The 22,714-nt window shown below is 44.5% G+C and overlaps 1 protein-coding gene across 1 annotated transcript; it reads left to right on the forward strand.

The window, feature by feature from the left end:
• Positions 1 to 16,544: 16,544 nt before the first annotated feature.
• On the forward strand, positions 16,545 to 22,623 carry LOC120860287 (protein FAM205A-like). Its single transcript, XM_040236061.1, has 4 exons — positions 16,545 to 16,685; positions 17,259 to 17,304; positions 17,819 to 17,879; positions 18,861 to 22,623. Exons 1-4 carry the CDS (start codon positions 16,545 to 16,547, stop codon positions 22,621 to 22,623), a joined length of 4,011 nt encoding a protein of 1,336 aa, XP_040091995.1.
• The last annotated feature ends 91 nt before the right edge of the window (positions 22,624 to 22,714 follow it).

Below are 22,714 nucleotides of genomic sequence, written 5' to 3' on the forward strand. Positions count from 1 at the left end.
TTGCTTTGGGGTTTTGTTTGTGCTATAGATATTGTCAGTGTATTGCAAGCTTCAAATTTATCTAACATTCAGTTCAGTTCAGTTCAGTCGCTCAGTTGTGTCCGACTCTTTGCGACCCCATGAATCGCAGCACGCCAGGCCTCCCTGTCCATCACCAACTCCTGGAGTTCACTCAGATTCACGTCCATCGAGTACGTGATGCCATCCAGCCATCTCATCCTCTCTTGTCCCCTTCTCCTCCTGCCCCCAATCCCTCCCAACATCAAAGTCTTTTCCAATGAGTCAACTCTTCACATGAGGTGGCCAAAGTACTGGAGTTTCAGCTTTAGCATCATTCTTCCAAAGAAATCCCAGGGTTGAGCTCCTTCAGAATGGACTGGTTGGATCTCCTTGCAGTCCAAGGGACTCTCAAGAGTCTTCTCCAACACCACAGTTCAAAAGCATCAATTCTTCAGCGCTCAGCCTTCTTCACAGTCCAACACTCACATCCATACATGACCACAGGGAAAACCATAGCCTTGACTAGATGGACCTTAGTCGGCAAAGTAATGTCTCTGCTTTTCAATATACTATCTAGGTTGGTCATAACTTTTCTTCCAAGGAGTAAGTGTCTTTTAATTTCATGGCTGCAGTCACCATCTGCAGTGATTTTGGAACCCCAAAAAATAAAGTCTGACACTGTTTCTACTGTTTCCCCATCTATTTCCCATGACGTGATGGGACCAGATGCCATGATCTTCGTTCTCTGAATGTTGAGCTTTAAGCCAACTTTTTCGCTCCCCTCTTTCACTTTCATCAAGAGGCTTTTTAGTTCCTCTTCACTTTCTGCCATAAGGGTGGTGTCATCTGCATATCTGAGGTTATTGATATTTCTCCCGGCAATCTTGATTCCAGCTTGTGTTTCTTCCAGTCCAGTGTTTCTCATGATGTACTCTGCATATAAGTTAAATAAGCAGGGTGACAATATACAGCCTTGACGTACTCCTTTTCCTATTTGGAACCAGTCTGTTGTTCCATGTCCAGTTCTAACTGTTGCTTCCTGACCAGCATACAGGTTTCTCAGGAGGCAGGTCAGGTGGTCTGGTATTCCCATCTATTTCAGAATTTTCCACAGTTTATTGTGATCCACACAGTCAAAGGCTTCAGCATAGTCAATAAAGCAGAAATAGATGTTTTTCTGGAACTCTCTTGCTTTTTCAATGATCCATCAGATGTTGGCAATTTGATCTCTGGTTCCTCTGCCTTTTCTAATAACAGCTTGAACATCTGGAAGTTCATGGTTCACGTATTGTTGAAGCCCAGCTTGGAGAATTTTGAGCATTACTTTACTAGCATGTGAGATGAGTGCAATTGTGTGGTAGTTTGAGCATTCTCTGGCATTGCCTTTCTTTGGGATTGGAATGAAAACTGACCTTTTCCAGTCCTGTGGCCACTGCTGAGTTTTCCAAATTTGCTGGCATATGTGTTTATTGTTGAGGCTGGTTGTCCACAGATTTTATCAATGTCTGTCCCACCCTCAAGCTTCACATCTTCCTGATGCTATTTTAGCAGTAGATTGTTATTCCCTATTACTTGATGCTTACACATCTCCTTGACAGGGCAGGGGAGGTGTTCTCTCTTTTTCTGATTCAGTGTCAGTTTCAGATAAATACTGTACCTACCCCACCCCACCAGGTCTTAGTGTTAAGGCTTTCCTTATGATCCTACACCACCTTCCACTGGAAAACCTCTAATGATCTGGGTCCCCTATAGGGAAGGGATTTTTTTCCTCTTTCTCTAGCTACAGCTGGTCTTCACTAATACAAGATTTGCTGCCTGATGACAGGATTTACTGCCCTTCAGCAGCAGCTTAAGGCTTTTGTTCTATAGGGAAGACAAGGGAGAAGGATCTGGGTAGGGCTTGATGCCTTTGCCTGCAGTGGCTGTTCTTCCTTTCCTACAGGCCTGTACCACAAGAGAAACTTTCTCAGGACTTGCATGTTGTCCCAATCTTTCATAAGAACACATGGTAAGGTCCTTGGAGAAGAGTCTACAAGTGAGTGTGGATTGCCCATGTACTTGTGGCTCCCAGAAGTATTTTGAATTCTCACACTGGCCTACATTTGGCCTCGAGCAGTTCCTTAAAACCTAGAACTGAATTCTCACCAAGATTGATGGTGTCCAGGTATGGAGTCAGTCTCAAATAAGCAAGTGCACCTGTGTTGTATCTCCTTGGAGGCACCTGGCTTTCCTAAGATTAAGATTAATTAGATTGCTCTGAAACATCAGCTCTCCAACAAATTCCAAAAAGTTGTGGATTTACAGATTGTCTTGTGATTTTTTTGGTGGTTGTTGTAATAGTGGAAGCAGTGCTATCTACAGCTTCCCTCTGTCCTAAGCAGAATCCAAAAGCCCCTGAGAAACTGTTTTGTAGTTAAATCTGTTACATGTATTAGAATGCAATTTGTAACTAATACAAGTACCAACTAGCAACATTACTCAAATATAAATTCTAAATGGAGCAAAGGTGTAAGCATCAAGAGATAAAACTGAGTACCTGAAGAATTGGGGAGAACTTAAACCCTTCTAAGTTTAAGTTTTTAAATTAAATTTATTTATTTTAATTGGAGGATAATTACTTTACAATACTGTGATAGTTTCTGCCATACATCAGTATGAATCAGTCATAGGTATACCTGTGACCCATCTCTCCTGAACTGCCCCCCATCTCCCTTCCCATCGTATCCCTCCAGGTTGTCACAGAGCACTGGCTTTGGGTGCCCTGCTTCTAAGTTTTCTTAAAACACAGAAGCCATAAAACAAAATATTAATAATAAGGCTAATAAATTTTACTACATACAATGCAGATTTTCTGCATGGAAAAAAAAAGATCATTATTAATATCAAATAACAAAAATATTTTCAGAGGGCTTCCCTGGTAACTCAGTGGTAAAGAATCCACTTGCTAATGCAAGAGACATGGGTTTAATCCCTAATCCAGAAAGATCTCATGTGCCACAGATCAGCTAAGTCCATGTGCTATAACTACTGAGCCTGGGCTCTAGAGCCTGGGAGCCACAGCTGTTGAGCCCACGTACCACAGCTAAGAAGCCCGCATGCCCTAGAGGCCATGCTCTGCAACAAGAAGCCACCACAATGAGAAGCCTGCACACTGCAACTAGAGAGTAGCCCCTGCTTGCCATAATTAGACAAAACCCATGCAGCAACAAAGACGCAGCACAGCCAACAATAAATAAATAAAAAATTTAAAATACATATTTGCAGAGGGCAGAGATCAAAATGGCAGAAGAGAAGGAAATGGAGCTCACCTCCTCCCACAAATACATCAAAAATACAACTACATTTGGAACAAGTCTCACAGAATACCTACTGGACACTGGCTGAAGATCTTATACAACCAAAGCTACAAGAAAGATCACTACATCACCAGGTAGGACAAGATGGAGAAAAAGGAATTGGTACAAGACCTGCACCCCTGGGAGGGAGCTAAGAAAGGGGGAAGGTTCCCTCACTCTGGGAACCCCTGTCACTGGCTGGGGGATCAGTCAGGACAAATAGGGAACTTCAAAGACTCAGGGGAGAGAGCAGCAGCTGACCTTCTGCAGGTGGAACACAGAGAAAACCGCAAGGACAGTCCCAGCCACCTTGCTGTACTCTCCAGTTAGAAACATGCCTTGGTGGTATGCATGGGGCCTAGGTGCTGAAACATGGGCTTCGGCAGACAGACCCTGGGGAGAGGACTGGGATTGGCTGTGCAGAGACAGCCCAAAGGGGCTAGAGCATGGTCTGGGCCACAACCAGGGATTTGCACAGAATGGAGCCAGATCCTCCATAGCAGTCTTATTGTTAACACACATGCAAAGAGAGGGGAAAGCCCCCACCATAGAAGCCTCCTTCTCCACGTGTTCACATTGGGTAAGGGCCTGCCTCTAGGAGCTGTGGGAGCACACAAGCACCAGCAGGCTTCTCATACATGAAGGTGGGGCTGAAATCTGAGCCATAATCTGTGTGATTTTGGCAGATTTGTACCACTGGTGGCTTTGTAAGTGCAGGGGCTGCAAGACATCCAAGCAGATTACTGGTGCTCCCATGGCTGGAGGGGGTCCAGCATTAGCACTGGCAGGCTTTGTGGGTACACATACACAGAAATGGGGCTGCAATCTAGGCTGATTCCTATAGCTCATAGGATGGGTACAGGGGTACACAGTGCATCCAGCAGCTAGATGTAAGTGTATCAGCGGCTTTGTGGGCACAGTGCCTGAGGGACATCCAGGCAGATTACCACAGCTGAGATGAGGCCAAGGACAGTGTACTCTGTGAGCTCACACAACAAGTGACAGGCAACACCACAAAGTGCACTTTCTAGTGGACAGCTCCTACAAAGGAATACTTAGTAGCTCCTCTCCCAGCAGGAGCACTCCAGTCCCACCTACCTCATACTGCAGCTTAGAACCAAATATGGGGCCTTCTACCCCAACAACTGGGTGCCGGGAGCCACCACGGGAGATCCCATCCATGACAAGGTCATGTGGAAGAGAACTGTTAAGCAAGGCTTCAGGACTCAATGGGCTCCCTATCTACCCCAAAACCAGAATCTGTCTGTTTTACTATTTCATGACTTTCACCAACTCCTCTGACATTAACAGGAGGCTTTTCCTGACCACCTTTCTCTGGAGAAAATTAACTTAGGGCTATAGCTAATAAGTCTCCTGGACATGAGAGGAATATTTCCAATCAAAATCCCTCTGTTAGCATTATAGCTTGCTTGGCAGGTATATCCAGACTCTTGCAGCTATGCATATGATTATTTACATCCTCCCAACTGTGAGAGGCATGGAAAGCCTAAAACATAGAGTCTTTAAAGAGTTAAAAGTTATTAGAGTAGTGCTAGGCATAGGATTTCATTATTGGGCCAATGCTTGTTGCTAAGTTCCCATATCTCTTATCCACTGTGCACCTGGGAGTGCATTAGTTAACATAGTTGGAAAGTAAGAAAAACAAGTGTAGCCTTGAAATTAACCACATCAGACTTTTGAGCTAATTGGTTCTCTCCTAACTCACTGCACCTTTGCTTCGTGAGAATGTAACTCTGTTTAATACTTTTTGAGGCTGACATAGATTAGAAATGTAAGAAAAAACATTTCAAGGGAAAATAAGCTTTCTGGTTGAGAAGCCTTTATCAAAAGAGGGTCATAAAATGTTCACAGGCCTCCAAGGCCAGAAGATAATGTACACAATATTGTTTATGGGAAACGTTTGCAGAAAAATCCTGGTTTCGATAAAGACAAAACAGACGTAATGTTTGGGCTGACTCTGTATGACTTTGCATCTTTTATTTCCCTCTATGTATAAGACAAGGTATAAAAGTACCTTTTAAAAATAAAGCTTTGGGGCCTCTCTCACTGAAGCAGCTTGGTCACCCTGTGTTTTTTTTTCTTTTTTTCTCTCTTTCTCTCCCTCTCCCTCTTTTTCAGGCTGATCCCTTGGAGCATAGGGGCTCCCTGCATTCACTTATCTGCCCGGGTTTCTAAGACCTGAACAGGAAGACGTTCTGCGTCTTCACTCCCTCGGGAGACCAGGAGGGCACCTGTGGCCTCCGTGAACAGGGCAAACTTCTTGTCTTGGAGTTTTATTGGCTTTCTATGTAAACCAAGGAATATCAGCCTCTTTCTCTCCTCTATTTTCTTATCTTCAACTTTCTTTCCTTCTCTCTCTAAATCAATCGCCGACGCCGTTTCTCCTTTGGATTTCCCTGGATCCTGCAGGGGCTAGACCCTGGCAACTGGGGAACAGACTCTGCCTCTGACAGGGATGTGACAACCACAGAGCAAAGAGGAGGCCCTGTTCAACATACAGTGCAGCTATCGTCACTGCAATATTAATCACACCCCCTGTCAAGAGAATAACAGCCAGCACACACTGAGAAAAGCTGTGGAGGGTATCCATACTATAAACAGCCCTCACATCAAAAACATTAGACTCATGTAGGCTACACAGGGATGGTCCCACATAAAAACAGCTCTTAGAGACAACAGTAGATAACTTTCTCCTAAATTCCTAGATGGCAAAGAATCTGCCACAGTGTCAGAGACCTGGGTTTCATCCCTGGGTCAGGAACATCCCCCCAGAGAAGGGACTGGCAACCCACTCCAGTATTCTTGCTGGACAATCCTATGGACAGAAACGCCTGGCAGGCTATAGTCCATGCAGTCGCAAAGAGTTGGACAAGACTGAGCAACTAAGCACATACACAGAAAAATATAAGTAAAATGAAGTGGAGGAACCGCTCCCAATTAAAAGGATAATTCCCAGGAAAAAACAATGTAACAATCCTTTCCAGTCTATTAGACTGCAAGTTCAAAAAGGAGGTAATAAAAATACTGAAGGAATTAAGAAAGGCTATTGATTTAAAAAGCAGATGACTGTAACAAGGAATTAGAATTATAGAGGAGAAGATCAAAATTAGACTCATGTGCCAAGATGAAAACTGAACTAATGGCAATAAACAGCAAACCAAATAGTGCAGAAGAATGAATAAGTGATCTGAAACATACAGTAGTAGAAATTACCCAATTAGAACAGCAAATAGACAAAAAATTTTCAATGAAAGCAATACATGAGACCTAAGAGTCAGGCTGTGGTTTTTCCTGTGGTCATGTATGGATGTGAGAGTTGGACTGTGAAGAAGGCTGAGCACCAAAGAATTGATGCTTTTGAACTGTGGTGTTGGAGAAGACTCTTGAGAGTCACTTGGTCTGCAAGGAGATCCAACCAGTCCATTCTGAAGGAGATCAACCCTGGGATTTCTTTGGAAGGAATGATGCTGAAGCTGAAGCTCCAGTACTTTGGCCACCTCATGCGAAGAGTTAACTCATTGGAAAAGACTCTGATGTTGGGAGGGATTGGGGGCAGGAGGAGAAGGGGACGACCGAGGATGAGATGGCTGGATGGCATCACAGACTCGATGGACGTGAGTCTGAGTGAACTCCGGGAGTTGGTGATGGACAGGGAGGCCTGGCGTGCTGCGATTCATGGGGTCGCAAAGAGTCGGACATGACTGAGCGACTGAACTGAACTGAAGAGTCAGGCACGACTGAGCGACTTCACTTTCACTTTTCACTTTCATGCACTGGAGGAGGAAGTGGCAACCCACTCCAGTATTCTTGCCTGGAGAATCCCAGGGACAGAGGAGCCTAGTGGGCTGCTGTCTCTGGGGTCGCACAGAGTCGGACATGACTGAAGCGACTTAGCATAGCATAGCATAGCATAAGGGCAAGCCAATCTACACATTATAGGGATCCCAGAAAGGGAAAAAAAGAGAGAAAGGGATTGAAAATGTATCAGAAGAAATTATGGCTGAAAATTTTCCAAACCTAAAGAAGAAAATGGATGTCCAGGTACAGGAAGCACAGAGGAACCTAAAGAAGATGAGCCCAAACAGACCTACACCAAGATGTATTATAATAAAAATGGCAAAAGTTAAAGAGAGGATTCTCAAGGCAGCAAGAGAAAAGCATATTAAAAGCAAAACATTAATCACAAAGGAACTTACAAGTCTATCAGCTGATTTCTTTACAGAAATGTTGCAGGCCAAAGGGAGTGACAAGATATATTCAAAGTCCTGAAAGGTGAAAGCCTACAACCTAGGGTATTCTATCCAGCAAGGTTATCATTTAGAACAGAAGGAGAGATAAAGAATTTATCAGACAAAAACCAAAAGAATACAGCAATACTACACATATCCTAAAAGAAATATTAAAAGATCTCTAAATGGAAAAGAAAAATCTACAGGATGAAGAAAATCACAATAAGAAAATGAATCACTTAAAAGAAGATGTGGTACATATATACACTGGGATACTATTTAGCCATTAAAAAGAACAAAATAATACTATTGGTAGCAACATGGATAGAGCTAGAGATTATCATATTAAGTGAGGTAAGAGAGAAAGACAAATACAATATGATATCACTCATGTGGGGCCTTCCCTGGTGGTATAGTGGTAAAGAACCTGCCTGCTAAATCTTCTTCGGAGATCAAGAATCCAACACCGTTCACCAAACCCTATCAATCAGAGAGGAAATAAAGTAGAGATTTTTAAAACAATAGGGAAAAAATCAATAAAATCAAGAGCTGGTTCTTTATTAATTTATTTATTTGATTTTGAAGGATAATTGCTTTACAGAATTTTGTTGTTTTCTGTCAAACCTCAACATGAATCAGCCATGAAAAGTGAAGTTGCTCAGTCGTGTCTGACTCTTGCAACCCCATGTACTGTAGTCTACCAGGGTCCTCTGTCCATGGGATTTTCCAGGCAAGAAAACTAAAGTGGGTTGCCATTTCCTTCTCCAGGGGATCTTCCCAACCCAAAGATCAAACCCAGGTCTCTGCATTTCGAGTAGATGCTTACCATCTGAGCCACCTGGGAATGAATCAGCCATAGGTATACATATATCCCCTCCCTTTTAGAACTCCCTCCCATCTCCCTCTCCATCCCACCCCTCTAGGTTGATACAGAGCCCCTGTTTGAGTTTCCTTAGCCATACAGCAAATTCCCGTTGGCTCTCTATTTTACATATAGTAATGTAAGTTTCCATGTTAAGTCTTTCCATACGTCTCACCCTCTCCTCCCTTCTCCCCATAGCCACAAGTCTATTCTCTTGGTCTGTTTCTCCATTGCTGCCCTGTAAGTAAATTGTTCAGTATTACTTTTCTAGATTCCATATATATGCGTCAGAATATGATATTTATCTTTCTCTTCTAACTTCACTCTGTATAATAGGTTCTAGGTTCATCCACCTCATTAGAACTGACTCAAATGTGTTCCTTTTTATGGCTGAGTAATATTCCATTGTGTATATGTACCAAAACTTCATCCATTCATCTGTCAGTGGACATCTAGGTTACTTCTATGTTCTAGCTGTTGTAACTAGTGCTGCAATGAACAATGGGATACATATGTCATTTTCAATTTTGGTCTCCTCAGGGTATATGCCCAGGAATGGGATTGCTGGGTCATATGGTGGTTTTATTCCTAGTTTTTTAAGGAATCTCCATGCCGTCTTCCATAGTGGCTGTATCAATTTACATTCCCACCAACAGTGCAAGTTTAGTTCAGTCACTCAGTTGTGTCCGACGCTTTGTGATCCCATGAATCACAGCACGCCAGGCCTCCTTGTACATCACCAACTCCCAGAGTCCACCCAAACCCATGTCCATCGAGTCAGTGATGCCATCCAACCATCTCATCCTCTGTCGTCCCCTTCTCCTCCTGCCCTCAATCTTTCCCAGCATCAGGGTCTTTTCAAATGAGTCAGCTCTCCACATCAGGTGGCCAAACTATTGGAGTTTCAGCTTCAACATCAGTCCTTCCAATGAGTATCCAGGACTGATCTCCTGTAGGATGGACTGGTTGGATCTCCTTGCAGTCCAAGGGACTCTCAAGAGTCTTCTCCAACACCACAGTTCAAAAGCATCAATTCTTCGGCGCTCAGCTTTCTTTATAGTCCAACTCTCACATCCATACATGACTGCTGGAAAAATCATACCCTTGACTAGACGGACCTTTGTTGGCAAAGTAATATATTTGCTTTTGAATATGCTATCTAGGTTGGTCATAACTTTCCTTCCAAAACAGTATAAAAGCATTCCCTTTTCTCCACACCCTCTCCAGTATTTATTGTTTGTAGACTTTTTGATGGTGGCCATTCTGACCCATGTGAGGTGTTATCTCATTCTAGTTTTGATTTGCATTTCTCTAATAATGAGCAATGTTGAGCATCTTTTCATGTGTTTGTTAGCCATTTGTATGTCTTCTTTGGAGAAATGTCTGTTTTAGGTCTTTTTTCCACTTTTTCATTGGGTTGTTTGTTTTTCTGGTATTGATTTGTATGAGCTGCTTGTATATTTTGGAAATTAATCCATTTCTTTATACTAACTGAAATATCAGTATGGGAAATTTTTTAAAATATCATTTTTGAAATTATATCAGAGAGTTCTGGTGGCCTAATGGTTAGGATTACAGGCTTTTGCTGCCATGGCCTGAGTTCAATCCTTGGTCAAGGATCCCACAAGCCACCAAATTAATTAATTAAAATAAAATGTCAAAAAAATAAAATACTTGACCAAAGAATAAACTTGACCAAGGAGGTGAAAGACTTATATGCTGAGAACTATAAAACATTGATAAAGAAAACTGAAAGTGACTCAAAGAAATAGAAAGCTATCTCATGCTCTTGGATTAGGAGAATTCAGTTCAGTTCAGTTCAGTTCAGTCACTCAGTCATGTCCGACTCTTTGTGACCCCATGAATCACAGCACGCCAGGCCTCCCTGTCCATCACCATCTCCCGGAGTTCACTCAAACTCACGTCCATCGAGTCAGTGATGCTTGTGTAAATGGCCATACTACCCAAAGCAATCTACAGATTTAATGTGATTCTTATCAAATTACCCATGACATTTTATGCAGAACTAGAACAACTAATTCTAAAACTTTTATGGAACCACAGAAGACCCAGAATTCCAAAGCAATCCTAAGGAAAAAGAACAAAGCTGAAGGCATACCACTGCTAGACTTCAGACAATCTTAAAAAGCTACAGTAATCAGAATAGCATGGTATTGGGCAAAAAACAGACATATGGGTCAATGGAATATAAGAGAGTCCAGAAATAAACCCACACACCTGTGGTCAATTAGTCTTTGTCAAAAGAGGCAAGAATATACAACAGAGTAAAGACAGTCTCTTCAGCAGGTGGTACAGTGAATTTACAACACTTCCTCACACCTTACGCAAAAATAAATTCAAAATCGCTTAGTTGTGTAAGACATGACACCATAAAACTTCCAGAAGAGAGCATAGGCAAAACATTCTCTGACATAAATTGCAGCATGTTTTCTTAGGTCAGTCTCCCTAGGCAAAAGAAATAAAAGCAAAAGTAAACAAATGTGATCTATTCAAACTTAGAAGGTTTTGCACAGCAAGGAAATCATTGTTGTTGTTCAGATGCTAAGTGGTGTCTAACTGTGACCCCATGAACTGCAGCATGCCAGGCTTCCCTGTCCATCACCAACTCCCAGAGCTTGCTTAAACTCATGGCCATTGAGTCAGTGATGCCATCCAACCATCTCATCTCTGTCACCCCCTTCTCCTCTTGCCCTCAATCTTTCCCAGCATCAAGGTCTTTTCCAGTGAGTCGACACTTCGCATCAGATGGCCAAAGTATTAGAGTTTCAGCTTCAGCATCAGTCCATCCCATGAATATTCAGGGTTGATTTCCTTTAGAATTAACTGGTTTGATCTCCTTGCTGTCCAAGGGACTCTAAAGAGTCTTCTCCAACACCACAGTTCAAAATCATCAATTCTTCAGTGCTCAGCCTTTATGGTCCAACTCTCACATCCATACATGACTACTGAAAAAAACCATAGATTTGACTATACACACCTTTGTCAGCAAACTGATGTCTCTGCTTTTTAATACACTGTCTAGGTTTGTCATAGCTTTTCTTCCAAGGAGCAAGTGTCTTTCAATTTCATGACTGCAGTCACCATCCACAGTGATTTTGGAGCCCAAGAAAAAAAGATCTGTCACTGTTTCCTCTTTTTCCCCATCTGTTTACCATGAAGTGATGGAACCAGATGCCGTGATCTTCATTTTTTGAATGTTGAGTTTTAAGACAGCTTTTTGCTCTCCTCTTTCACCTTCACCAAGAGACTTTTTAGTTCCTCTTCACTTTCTGCCATTAAAGTGGTATGGCCTGCATATCTGAGGTTGATATTTCTCCCAACAATCTTGATGCCAGCTTGTGAGTCTTCCAATCCAGCATTTCACACGATATACTCTACATATAAGTTAAATAAGCAAGGTGACAATATACAGCCTTGACATACTCCTTTCTCAATTTTGAACCAGTCCATTGGTCCATGTCCAGTTCTAACTGTTGCTTCTTGTCCTGCATGTAGGCTTCTCAGGAGACAGGTAAGGTGGTCTGGTATTCCCATTTCTTTAAGAATTTTCCAGTTTGTTGTGATACACAGTCAAAGGCTTTAGCATAGTCGGTGAAGCAGAATTTAGAATTTTAGAATTCCCTTTTTCCAGAAGATGATGGCAATTTGATTGCTGGTTCCTCTGCCTTTTCTAAATCCAGCTTGTACTGGAAGTTCTCAGTTCACATACTGGTAAAGCCACTCTTGAAGGATTTTGAGCATAATCTTGCTAGCATGTACATTTGTGTGGTAGTTTGAACATTCCTTGGCATTGCATTTCTTTGGGATTGGAATGAAAACTGACCTTTTCCAGTCCTCTGGCCACTGCTGAGTTTTCCAAATTTGCTGGCATATCACATGCAACACTTTAACAGCATCGTCTTTTAGGATATTAAATAGCTCAGCTGGAATTCCATCACCTCTACTAGCTTTGTTCATAAAAATGCTTCCTAATGCCCACCTGACTTCATACTCCAGGATGTCTGGCTCTAGGTGAGTGACCATACCATTGTGGTTATCCAGGTCATTCAGACCTTTTTTGTACAGTTCTATGTATTCTTGACACCTCTTCTTAATATCTTCTGCTTCTGTTAGTGAAAGTGAAAGTGAAGTCACTCAGTCGTGTCCAACACTTGGGGACCCCATGGACTGTAGCCTACCAGGTTCCTCCGTCCGAGGGATTTTCCAGGCAAGAATACTGGAGTGGGTTGCCATTTCCTTCTCCAGGGGATCCTCCCGACCCAGGGATCGACCCGGGTCTCCCACATTGTAGGCAGACGCTTTACCCACTGAGCCACCAGGGAAGCCCAAAACTACTATGCCTTCTCTGAGGCAAGCTGCTAATCAGATATAAGAAACACTTCAAGGCTAAGGGATTTTGACCAGGCCCCTCTCCCACAATATGCTTTTTGAGATAGAATGGCACAAGGTGTGTCATCCCCAGTCACAAAACAATTGACATGAATACTGATTCGTTGAACCTATCAGCCCAATGTTTGAGAAAAGAAAAAAAAAGTTAGTCTTAGGCCAGAATTGATTTAAAGAAAGGCAGACTACAAAGCAAATACATAGTTTCATTAACATAGCTTAAGAAAAACATTTCCATAAGAAAAACCACATAGGTTAACTCAAGGTTTGAGAAGAGTTAAGTTCAGGCAGAACCAGGCATTGTCAGCACAGAATTAAAATAAGCCTCTTTTAATTTTGTGTAGAGAAAGGAAAAAAGTGTCTGCCAGTTACAGTTTATTTCCTCCTGCCTCTTAGGGATCTCTGGCCTTCCTACCTGTTAACCCTCTCACTCCTGTACAGTGTTATGAACTTCCATCCATCGTTCTCCAGGCACTCTTGTCTACCACATCTAATCCCTTGAATCTTTTCCTCACCTCCACTGTATAATCATAAGGGATTTGATTTAGGTCATACCTGAGTGGCCTAGTGGTTTTCCCTACTTTCTTTAGTTTAAGCCTGAATTTCACAATATGGAGCTGATGATCTGAGCCACAGTCAGCTCCAGGTCTTGTTTCTGTTGAGTGTTTAGTTTCTCTACCTTAGGCTGTGAAGACTATAATCAATCTGATTTCAGTATTGACCATCTGGTGATGTCCATGTGTAGAGTCATCTCTTGTGTTGGAAGAGGGTGTTTGCTATGACCAGTGCGTTCTCTTGGCAAAACTCTGTTAGCCTTTGCCCTGCTTCATTTTGTACTCCACAGCCAAATATGCCTGTTACTCCAGGTATCTCTTGACTTCCTACTTTTGCATTCCAGTCCCCTATGATGAAAAGGACGTCTTTATTTGGTGTTAGTTCTAGAAGGTCTTGTAGGTCTTCATAGAACCATTCCACTTCTGCTTCTTTGGCATTAGTGATTGGGGCATAGACTTGGATTACTGTAATATTGAATGGTTTGCCTTAGAAATGAATAGAGATCATTCCCTTGTTTTTGAGATTGTACCCAAGTACTACATTTGGACTTCTGTTGACTATGAAGGCTACTCCATTTCTTCTAAGGGATTCTTGCCCACAGTAGTAGATTTAATGGTCATCTGAATTAATTTCACCCATTCCCGACCATTTTAGTTCATTGATTCCTAAAATGTCGATGTTCACTCTTGCCATCTCGTGTTTGACCACATCCAACTTACCTTGATTGATGAACCTAACATTCCAGGTTCCTATGCAATATTGTTCTTTACAGCACTGGACTTTACCTTCACCACCAAACACACCCACAACCGAATGACGTTTCTGCATTAGCCCAGCCTCTTCATTCTTTCTGGAGCTATTTCTCTGCTCTTCCCCCATAGCATATTGGACACCTACTGACCTGGGGGGCTTATCTTCCTATGTCATATCTTTTTGCCTTTTGTTGTGTTCATGGGGTTCTTGAGGCAAGAATACTGAAGTGGTTTGCTATTCCCTTCTCAGGTGGACCATGTTTTGTCAGGCTCTGACTAGCAGGGACATGCCCTTCAGCCACTCCACGTAGCCAGATGGTATGCCTGGTGCCCTGGTTTTCCCACTGATCATCCTCGTTGAGCATGTAAACCTTCACCTGCTGCCAGGTGTTGGTCAGCACGCTGCCTGGGGGCCAGGGCAAAGGCCCTGCTGCAGTCACAGGAGTTTGGGATTAGCAGATACAAGCTACTACATATAAAATAGGTAAGCAACAAGGTCCTACTGTATAGCACAAGGAATTATATTCAATCTTATAATAAACTATAATGGAAAATAATCTGAAATACATATATGTAAAATTGAATCACTTTGCTGTACATCAGAAGCTAACGCAACATTGTAAATCAACTATACTTCAATTTTAAAAATATTTGCAAAATATACATGATATTTTCATATTATTAAATAAAACAAGATAAAAACCATGACTATAATATGCTTTCATTTGTGAAAAAATATTACTTTATTTATACTTCCTATCCCAAATCAATTCCTAAATCAATTCTGAAAGGTACACAGGGAAGGAAAAGGGGAGAGAAAGATGAGAAAGACACATACTACATACCTTTTTCTGCCTTGGTAATTTTGTGTGCCTACTTTTAAAAAACAATTTTAAGTTACTGAAATAAAATAAATGCTTCCATCAAGAGAACTCATTCCTGCTCCTCCAGGATTTCCCTTCAAGCCCAATCCAGTCCACCCACATGCACCTCTACTAGAGGTAGACTGCATTTCTTATTGCCAAATGAACTCCATGGCCCATCCCTCAGTATTCTGCGTCTTCTGGTAAGTTTCTCTCCTACCTAGAACACACTCCTGTCACCCACAGCCTGCATGTAAACATTCAACTCCAGTTTCACTCTACCCAGGAGCCTTCTCTGACTATGCATCCTGAGCCTGTGTTTTTTCCCCTTAGGAATGGGATGTTTGTGACCTGGCCCTCAGAGATGAATAAATGATTCCATTTGTTTTCCATTGCTGGTTGTTACTTTGTGTGGATTAGTCTTATCTTAGAAACCAGTGAAATGGTTTTGGGTTGCTGGCTCTAACAGCAACATGACTGAAAATATCTTTGTATCCTTGACACTGTCCAGCTTAGGACTGAGCACAGATTGATCACTCACCATGCCAGATAGATAGAGGACTGGACACTGGAAGAAGGACCAAGTGGTATCTTCAGAGATATTGAGGGCCAAGAATTTTTTAGCTGTGAGACCACTGTTACCAGGGAAAGACTCTCTCAAGGAAATTCAGAAAATTTGAGATATTGGAGTCAGATCACAATATCCACAGATAAGCCAAGCAGGTAATATAATGTCTATAGTCAAGGTGTAGGAATGATGGGTCTTGGGAGTGATTGGAAAAAACACCCGTCATGCCTAAAAGTTACCATACGAGCCACTGTGTTTAACGACTGAAGCCCGTGAGCCCTAGAGCCAGCAAACCAAAACTGCTGAGCCAGCATGCTGCAACTACTGAAGCCCATACACCTAGAGCCTGTTGTCCACAACTGGAGATTAGCCCCCACTCTCCACAACTAGAGAAAGCCCAAGAGCAACAAGGAAGACCCAGAGTAGCCATAAATAAAGGTCTCCATTCCCAAGCCATAACCAGTCTCTGCCGTCCCTAATGTATGCTTCTCACATACATTTTCAGTACAGGTGGAGTTTACAGAGGTTCCTCTGTCCCAGCTACTCTTTCTCAAAAGGTACCTAATATTCCTAAACACTCAGTTTTCAGTGGATGGCTGACAAGACAGCTGTCACAAAGGAAAAGCTGAGCTGTCAGACTGGTGGAGGCTGTGGAAAATGAAGACAAAGTGGAAGCAAAGACACTGCCTGCAAGGGACACCTTCAGTCCTTACAACAAGATACCCTCATTTACAGACTGAATCACCACGTGAGCTCCTCTAGACAGGTATGTCTTTTGACACCACACCTGCCTTGTGAAACAGGCGGGCTTTGTGATGTAGTCTGAGGGCTGGTTCCGTCATCTGTGAGGTGGAGACCACAGGCATACCATGGAGAATCATTAGGCACCAGGACCCTGAGTGCCTACATATAGGAATGGTTGGTCTCCTCATGCTAATGGGGGTTTTAGACCATGCTGATCTCGACTTCTGTTCTGTGGGATTTAGGGTATTTCTTATATATCTCTGGCTCCCTCTTCATTATTATCCTAACTATCTGGCAAGTGAAAGAGAGCTACCATGGATTAACGGAACGTAAAAGGAGCTGCTGCCGGGTAGGGAAACGCTATGACCATGGCTGCGCTAGTCAAGTCTTAGATAAGACACATTGTTACTCTTTATAGTACCTCTCTTTCTCAGAGCCTAGAAATAATGCCCTGTTAGCCCACCCCTTCTGTATATTCTAGTTGAAAAATTAAGAATTTCTATCTAACTTGGGTTGAGTGCTAGATAAAATGGAATCTACCTCATTGGATTTCTTCTCACCTCCAAAAATGGGGGATTTTTCTGATTGGTGGACTTGGTAAGCAGAAGTCTCTGGCTGAGAGCCACCAACTATTTAATACATTCCATTATTCCTCCTGTATCACATTAAGCCCCCTGACAAACTTGTCCTGAGAAAGGGGACAGGAGGTATAGAATATGGAAAGAACTGAAGTAAGTGCGAAATAAGTAAAAAAATGAAATGTTCAGGTGAAAAGCTGGAGTACAGGACGAACATATAGATGAGTGTATAAAATACAGAGATACAGAAAGAGACTGGGAAATGTATATTTCCTTTGTTTCATTTTGGATGTGAAAAAAAATGGTGTCCCAGCTTCACACTCTTTTAATTCTTTTTCTTTAAGAGTCACCAGAAAGTCAGACAAGGGGCTAGAGATGCAGCGTCAAGAGGTAAAGTCTCAGTCTCTGCTCTGACTCCCCTCCACTGTGGGCAAGGAACCCTGGCCCGTGATGGGCCCTGGTGCCAGGAGCCAGGTACTCTAACCACTGAAGACTTCCATTGTCTAAGCTGACAAATTTTCCCAGAAAAAAATAGGGGCGATGGCAAATCAGAGTCTGGGAATGTTCTAAAGTCCACCTTACCCCCGGGAATGAAAAGAGAGGAAACACGAGAGAAGTCCTTAACTGTGTCACTTACTAGTTTTATGACCCTCTGGAAGTCTCTTCATCTCTCAGTCTTGTTCCTATGAAACAGTATCTGATGATCCTGCCTCACTCACAGCATAGTTGTGAAGATCAAATGAGAGCAGGCCCAGAAGAGCATATCATACCTGGTTAAGTCATACACAGACGTGCTTTACAGCACTCACTTTGGAGTTTGCAATCTCCTCTCATTCAAAGGCTTCCTATAGGATGTCCCTGAACCCTCTCCTGCTCCATCTAACACTGTCTCCTGGTTTCTCAGCTAGGAGACTTTCCCAGGAAGAAGCTGAGAAGCCGTGGGAGCTGCTTTCTGTCATGAGAAGGTGATCTCTTGCTCTTTGCACTCTCCCAATTCCCAGTCTGGCCTGTGATCATTTGTCTGTTTGACCTGTGACAAGGTTGGAGAGGAGAATGGCTGGGAGGGAGCCAGACACATTGGAGCCTGGAGCACTGGTTTGGAGGGTTGCCAGGGCAAGGGGCGCTCAGATACTTCAGAAGAGAGTGTCCTAGTTCTCTGTGCTAGGGTCAAGTGGCCCTGGAATTCAGGAGTTCACTAGTAGATGCACTAGTTCATAAAAGACTCTACATGGTTCTGCACTCAAGCCACAAGACAAGTTATACAGTCAGGAGAATAGATGATTGAGTGCATAATTAATTCATCATTTTCATATTCTCTTTACAGCTACACCCATTCAAGGGCAAACCCCTGGACCCTGCTGACATTACCTCCTCTGGTTCTGTCTTCAGGGAGGTCAGTTCCTGGGACAGCCCTGAGACAGGAGCTTGTAATATTATTTATTTCTTCTCTAGAGAAAGGGGACAGACTCTCAAGAGATGTTGTGTGCACTCTTTAATCCCCAGAACAGAGTTCCCAAAAGAATCTCCTTTTTCATAGTTTGGAAATACTGAATACTAGGCCACAGGCTTGGCCCATAAACAGAATGACTCCAGGTTCTACATGGTGATATTCCTGGTGCTGTGCCATCAGCTAAACCTGTCTGCCTGGTTCCTTCTCCTAGCTCAGCTTCTCAACACAGGTCACAAAGGACTCACCCACCACCTACTCTCTCAAGGTCCTGTGCCCCCATCAGTTGTCTGAGACCTCATCCAATAAGCCCCAGGCCCTCAGCCCAGCCCACCATAACTTGCCAAATGTCATTTCCCTAGGGGAATAAAATGGATGAGTAAACAGGCAGCAGAGGCAGGCCTCTGAGCTTATAGGACTAGGGGATGGCAGCCCAGTCTGAGGCCAAAGAGGCAGCTGTCACATCAGTAACAGATGGTTGCCATGTTTCCCTCCCCAGCCAGGGCTGGCTTCCTCAAGAGGGGAGTGTGCGGCAGCTCCTGTGTGAAGATCCCTGCTGCCAAACCTGCAACAGCATGGCTCTGGAAATTCAGCAGGTGCTGGCAGATGAGAATACCCTGGTCTTCCCAACTTCAGGGGAGCCAGCACAGGGCTCCTCTTGCCTAGAGGTTTTGTCCACGCCTAAAGTTTCTTTCCAGCAGAGTATGGAGCATCGTTCCCCGCACTCCAAAGACCTTTCACTTCCATCTGCAAACCTCACAGTGTCACAGAAATCCTTGGCACAGTCAGTGGCCCAGTCACCTGGTACAGCTGGCATCCATGATTACTGGGCTGAACACCTCAAGCTAAGGCAGGGATTTCAAATGCCAGAGGTGCCCAGGGGCCCAGAGACTATGCTTTCTTTGAGATTTGAGGAGCCAAGGGTTTCAGTGAACTTGCAGGAGATAATCCAGAGCCACCCCAACCTTGTCTATGGGAACCAAGGCCAGCAGCCCTTGAATTCCCAGGTCTCTCTGCTGACCCTGAATCAAGAAATCACACCTCTAACACATCCTATGGCCTTAAATATGGTCACTGTCCTTCCTGCCCACCTGCCGTTCCTTAGTCCAGAAGTCCTGAGGCTTCTTGAGGTACATGTAAGAAGACTGATGCATTTCCAGAGGTGGGGGCTCCCCAGACGTGTGGAAGAGTCCCTGAGGCAGCTTATGCCAAACCCGCCACTATTTTGCCACCCTGTACATAATCAACCAGTTTCTTTCATCCAGAATGATATTTCTCAGTTCTCCATTGAGAAATTCGGGACCATTTCATACCAGAACTGGGGCTCATGTATAGCTGGCCAACCTACCCAGGCCTTCTGGGTTTCTGAATGGTCCATTATGGACCCAGAACAAAGACACTACTACCAGCAAATCCCAGACCATACGACTCTAGCCTCACCCTATGTGGCTCTTAAAGAATCAAGTGGCCTTTATCTAATGCCTGGGCAACAGGCTAGTGATTCAGAGGGCCCTGTGCAGCCGAAATACAGCCAGCTATTCTGTGGCCTCCCTTCTCTGCACAGCGAGTCCCTAGTTGACACCTTCTTGGGTTATCAAGGCCTCTCCATGAACAAGAGCATGTCCAAGCACTCCTTGAAGTATCCTTTTCTCTTCAAGGAGCTCTCCTGCTTCCCTCTGATGCCTAAAACTCTGCCCCAGTCAGCTCTACCCTCTTCTCCATCTTCCCCAAACTGGACAGCTCCACCTGAGCACCAACAAGCTCAGATCAGTAGCCCCTTGCTGACTCTGGATGAATGTAAAGCCTTGGAGTGGCACCTGCTGCAGAGGCAGCTCCAGCTTCAGTGGGACTTTCCAGATGTTTTCCAGAGAGATCAGCACACTGAGAGCCCCATGCAGTGTAAGCCCAGTGACCAAGCCCAATCTTCTGAGACTATAAAAACTTCCTGGCCAGGTCAGCCTGTCTCCACCATCACAAAGGAACTATTCTTCCCAGAGCAGGCCAGGAGGCTGCTGGAATTCCACCTCCAGAGACCACTGGTTCATAATCACTCGAGCCTACCCTGGAAGAACCAGGAGTCCCTTCAGTTGCCTCTGCCCCCTGCTGGCCAGCAGACTCTGTCCTGGAGCAGCACAGCCCTGGACAATGTGAATGTCCCCCAACCTACAGCTCTAGAGGGCACTGGGGTTGGCGACCCACTCCCAGCCATTAAGGACCCATTGTCAGTCCCTATGTTGCACATGACTGACCAGGCCAAGGCAACACTGCAGAGCCATGTTGACTCCAAATGCGAGGAGATTCACCAGGGCAAGGTTCCTGTCTGCATACATGGCTCTTGTGAGTTCAAAATTCCTGGGGGCCTGCAAGTGGCTCCCTTCACCTGCATCCCAGAAAGCAAGCCCCTGGAACTACAGGCAGCAGATGACCTGGACAAACGACAGGAAGTTACACCCTGGATGCCAACGGCCCTTGACCAGCAGCAACAAGCCTCATCAGATGCTCTCATTAAACATCCTAAGTTGCCCTGGGCCCTGTCTCAGGGAGCCATTGAGAAACTGAAGACAACTTTACAGCACAAGTATCTGGCCTTCTTGTCAGGACTGCCTGCTCCTTATTATGTGGCTCTCTCCAGGGCTATGGCTCCAGCAATCACTTCTCCAGCTGTGAAGACAGAGATGGTACCTGGACCTATCCAATTCCCAACAGAACCTCCGACTCAGGTGCCCTCACCTGAAGAGCAGGGTCTGAGTCCTGGGCCAGGCTTTCAAGATGGCAATGAGGCTTGTGCAGACACAGCAGGTGAATTCCAGGCTGAAGTGCAGATGGAAGGAATAATCAAGATGGTGCCTCAAGAAAGCCAGACAGGGTCTGCAAGGCCCTGCTCACTCAGGGAACCCATCTTGACTAAACTAAATTTCCATCTGAGAAAGAAGATCCTAGAGATACAACTGGGAATTCCCCTAAAGGCAAGGGAGTCCAGAGAACAAATGGTAGCAATGCCAAAGAACATGTGCACACAGGAGTCTCCTGGGAATCTATACAACCAAGGAAAACTACCACTCCAGGATCTCCCCATCCCACCAGATACACCACGTTCCCCAGATCCAGAATGGCTCCACCTCTCAGAAGAGCTAGCCACGGAGTTAAAGACAGTGCATCAGAAACAGAAGCAACATCATCCCAGTGCAGCACGCCGTGAGTCTGTCCACTGGGCCGCCCAGATCTCACAACCCAGTGGGGACACAACAGAGGCCAAGGCCCAGGTTCTTTGTGCTCAGCTGGAAGCCAGTGTGAACAACCCCAGCCTGGAGGAGCCCTGGAGCTCTGAGCCCCATAAGCCTGACAAGAGCAAGGACTCAGCCCAAGTTCCCACACTGGCAGAAAAGAGAAAGAAGCCAGGCAAACCCAAATCAGTTGGGGACCGCAGAGAAGGGGATGCAAGCTTCATACTCTCCTCCACAAGAGAAAAAAGCCACTCAACTGAAACACAGAGGCCAGAAGGGGTGCTCCTGAACAGGACACCCTGCAGCTCCTGTTGCCAGAGACGTCATTTTCACCTTGATGCTCCCTGCCAGCACAGTCCTCAGCATCACCCTCAGCTTAGACTCCCAGAGCTACCTCCTGGAGTCCCTGAGGGGAAAGACTCTGAGAAGAATGACCTGCGAGCCAGTCAAGCCAAGCTCAATGTCATCCTCAAACCAACAAGAGTTCCTGAGAACGCCCAGCCTGTGGTGCCCCAGGTGTCACAGGGCCAGCCTTTCCTGGGCCAACTCACTCCAGGTAACCCACTGCGGGGCCACACTTTACAAGGTCAGATGTTGCAGGGGCCAGTGATGCCAGGCTATACTCACCAGAGGCCCAGTCTTCCAGATTCTGGCTTTAGAAATAAGATGAAATCTTTTTTGCACTGTATTAACCTCAAAACAAAAGGCAAAGGGCATAAGGAATCCACGTCCCCCACCTCTGAGAAAATGGCTAACACAAGAAAAGTAAATGTAGCAAAGAGCCTGGCTCCAGCCAAAAGTCCCAAGGAGAGACCTCAGACAGAGAAGATAAGAGGGGACCTGAAGGCCCAGTTTCCACCACCTGAGAAGCAGATGGGCCTGGCCTTCATGGACATACCCCAGTCCCTGGACAGCAAGCTCTGGCAATGCTCCTACTCGCATCAACTCCACTCGGCCTCTGTTCTGAGCACCCCTTACCACTGCCCTTGGCACTGTCCTCGAGTGGTTTGTGCCACCCAACCAGGGAACCCACCCTGACCCTCAGCTGTCACTTCAGACAAAAACACTGGTCTGTTCAAGAAGATGCAGCACAATCAAAAGACTTCATAGTCTACCCAATGTCTGCATC

This window comes from Oryx dammah, unplaced genomic scaffold (genome assembly GCF_014754425.2).
Source record: "Oryx dammah isolate SB20612 unplaced genomic scaffold, SCBI_Odam_1.1 HiC_scaffold_11056, whole genome shotgun sequence".
Classification (NCBI taxonomy): domain Eukaryota; kingdom Metazoa; phylum Chordata; class Mammalia; order Artiodactyla; family Bovidae; genus Oryx; species Oryx dammah.

Bases quoted from the DNA above. Each gene is read 5' to 3' on its own strand.
- LOC120860287 (XM_040236061.1), top strand. From the start codon at position 16,545: ATGCTGATCTCGACTTCTGTTCTGTGGGATTTAGGGTATTTCTTATAT. The intron at 17,305-17,818 runs GTAAAGTCTCAG...CTGGTTTCTCAG, and splicing joins TAGAGATGCAGCGTCAAGAG to CTAGGAGACTTTCCCAGGAA. The intron at 17,880-18,860 runs GTGATCTCTTGC...TTCCCTCCCCAG, and splicing joins CTGCTTTCTGTCATGAGAAG to CCAGGGCTGGCTTCCTCAAG.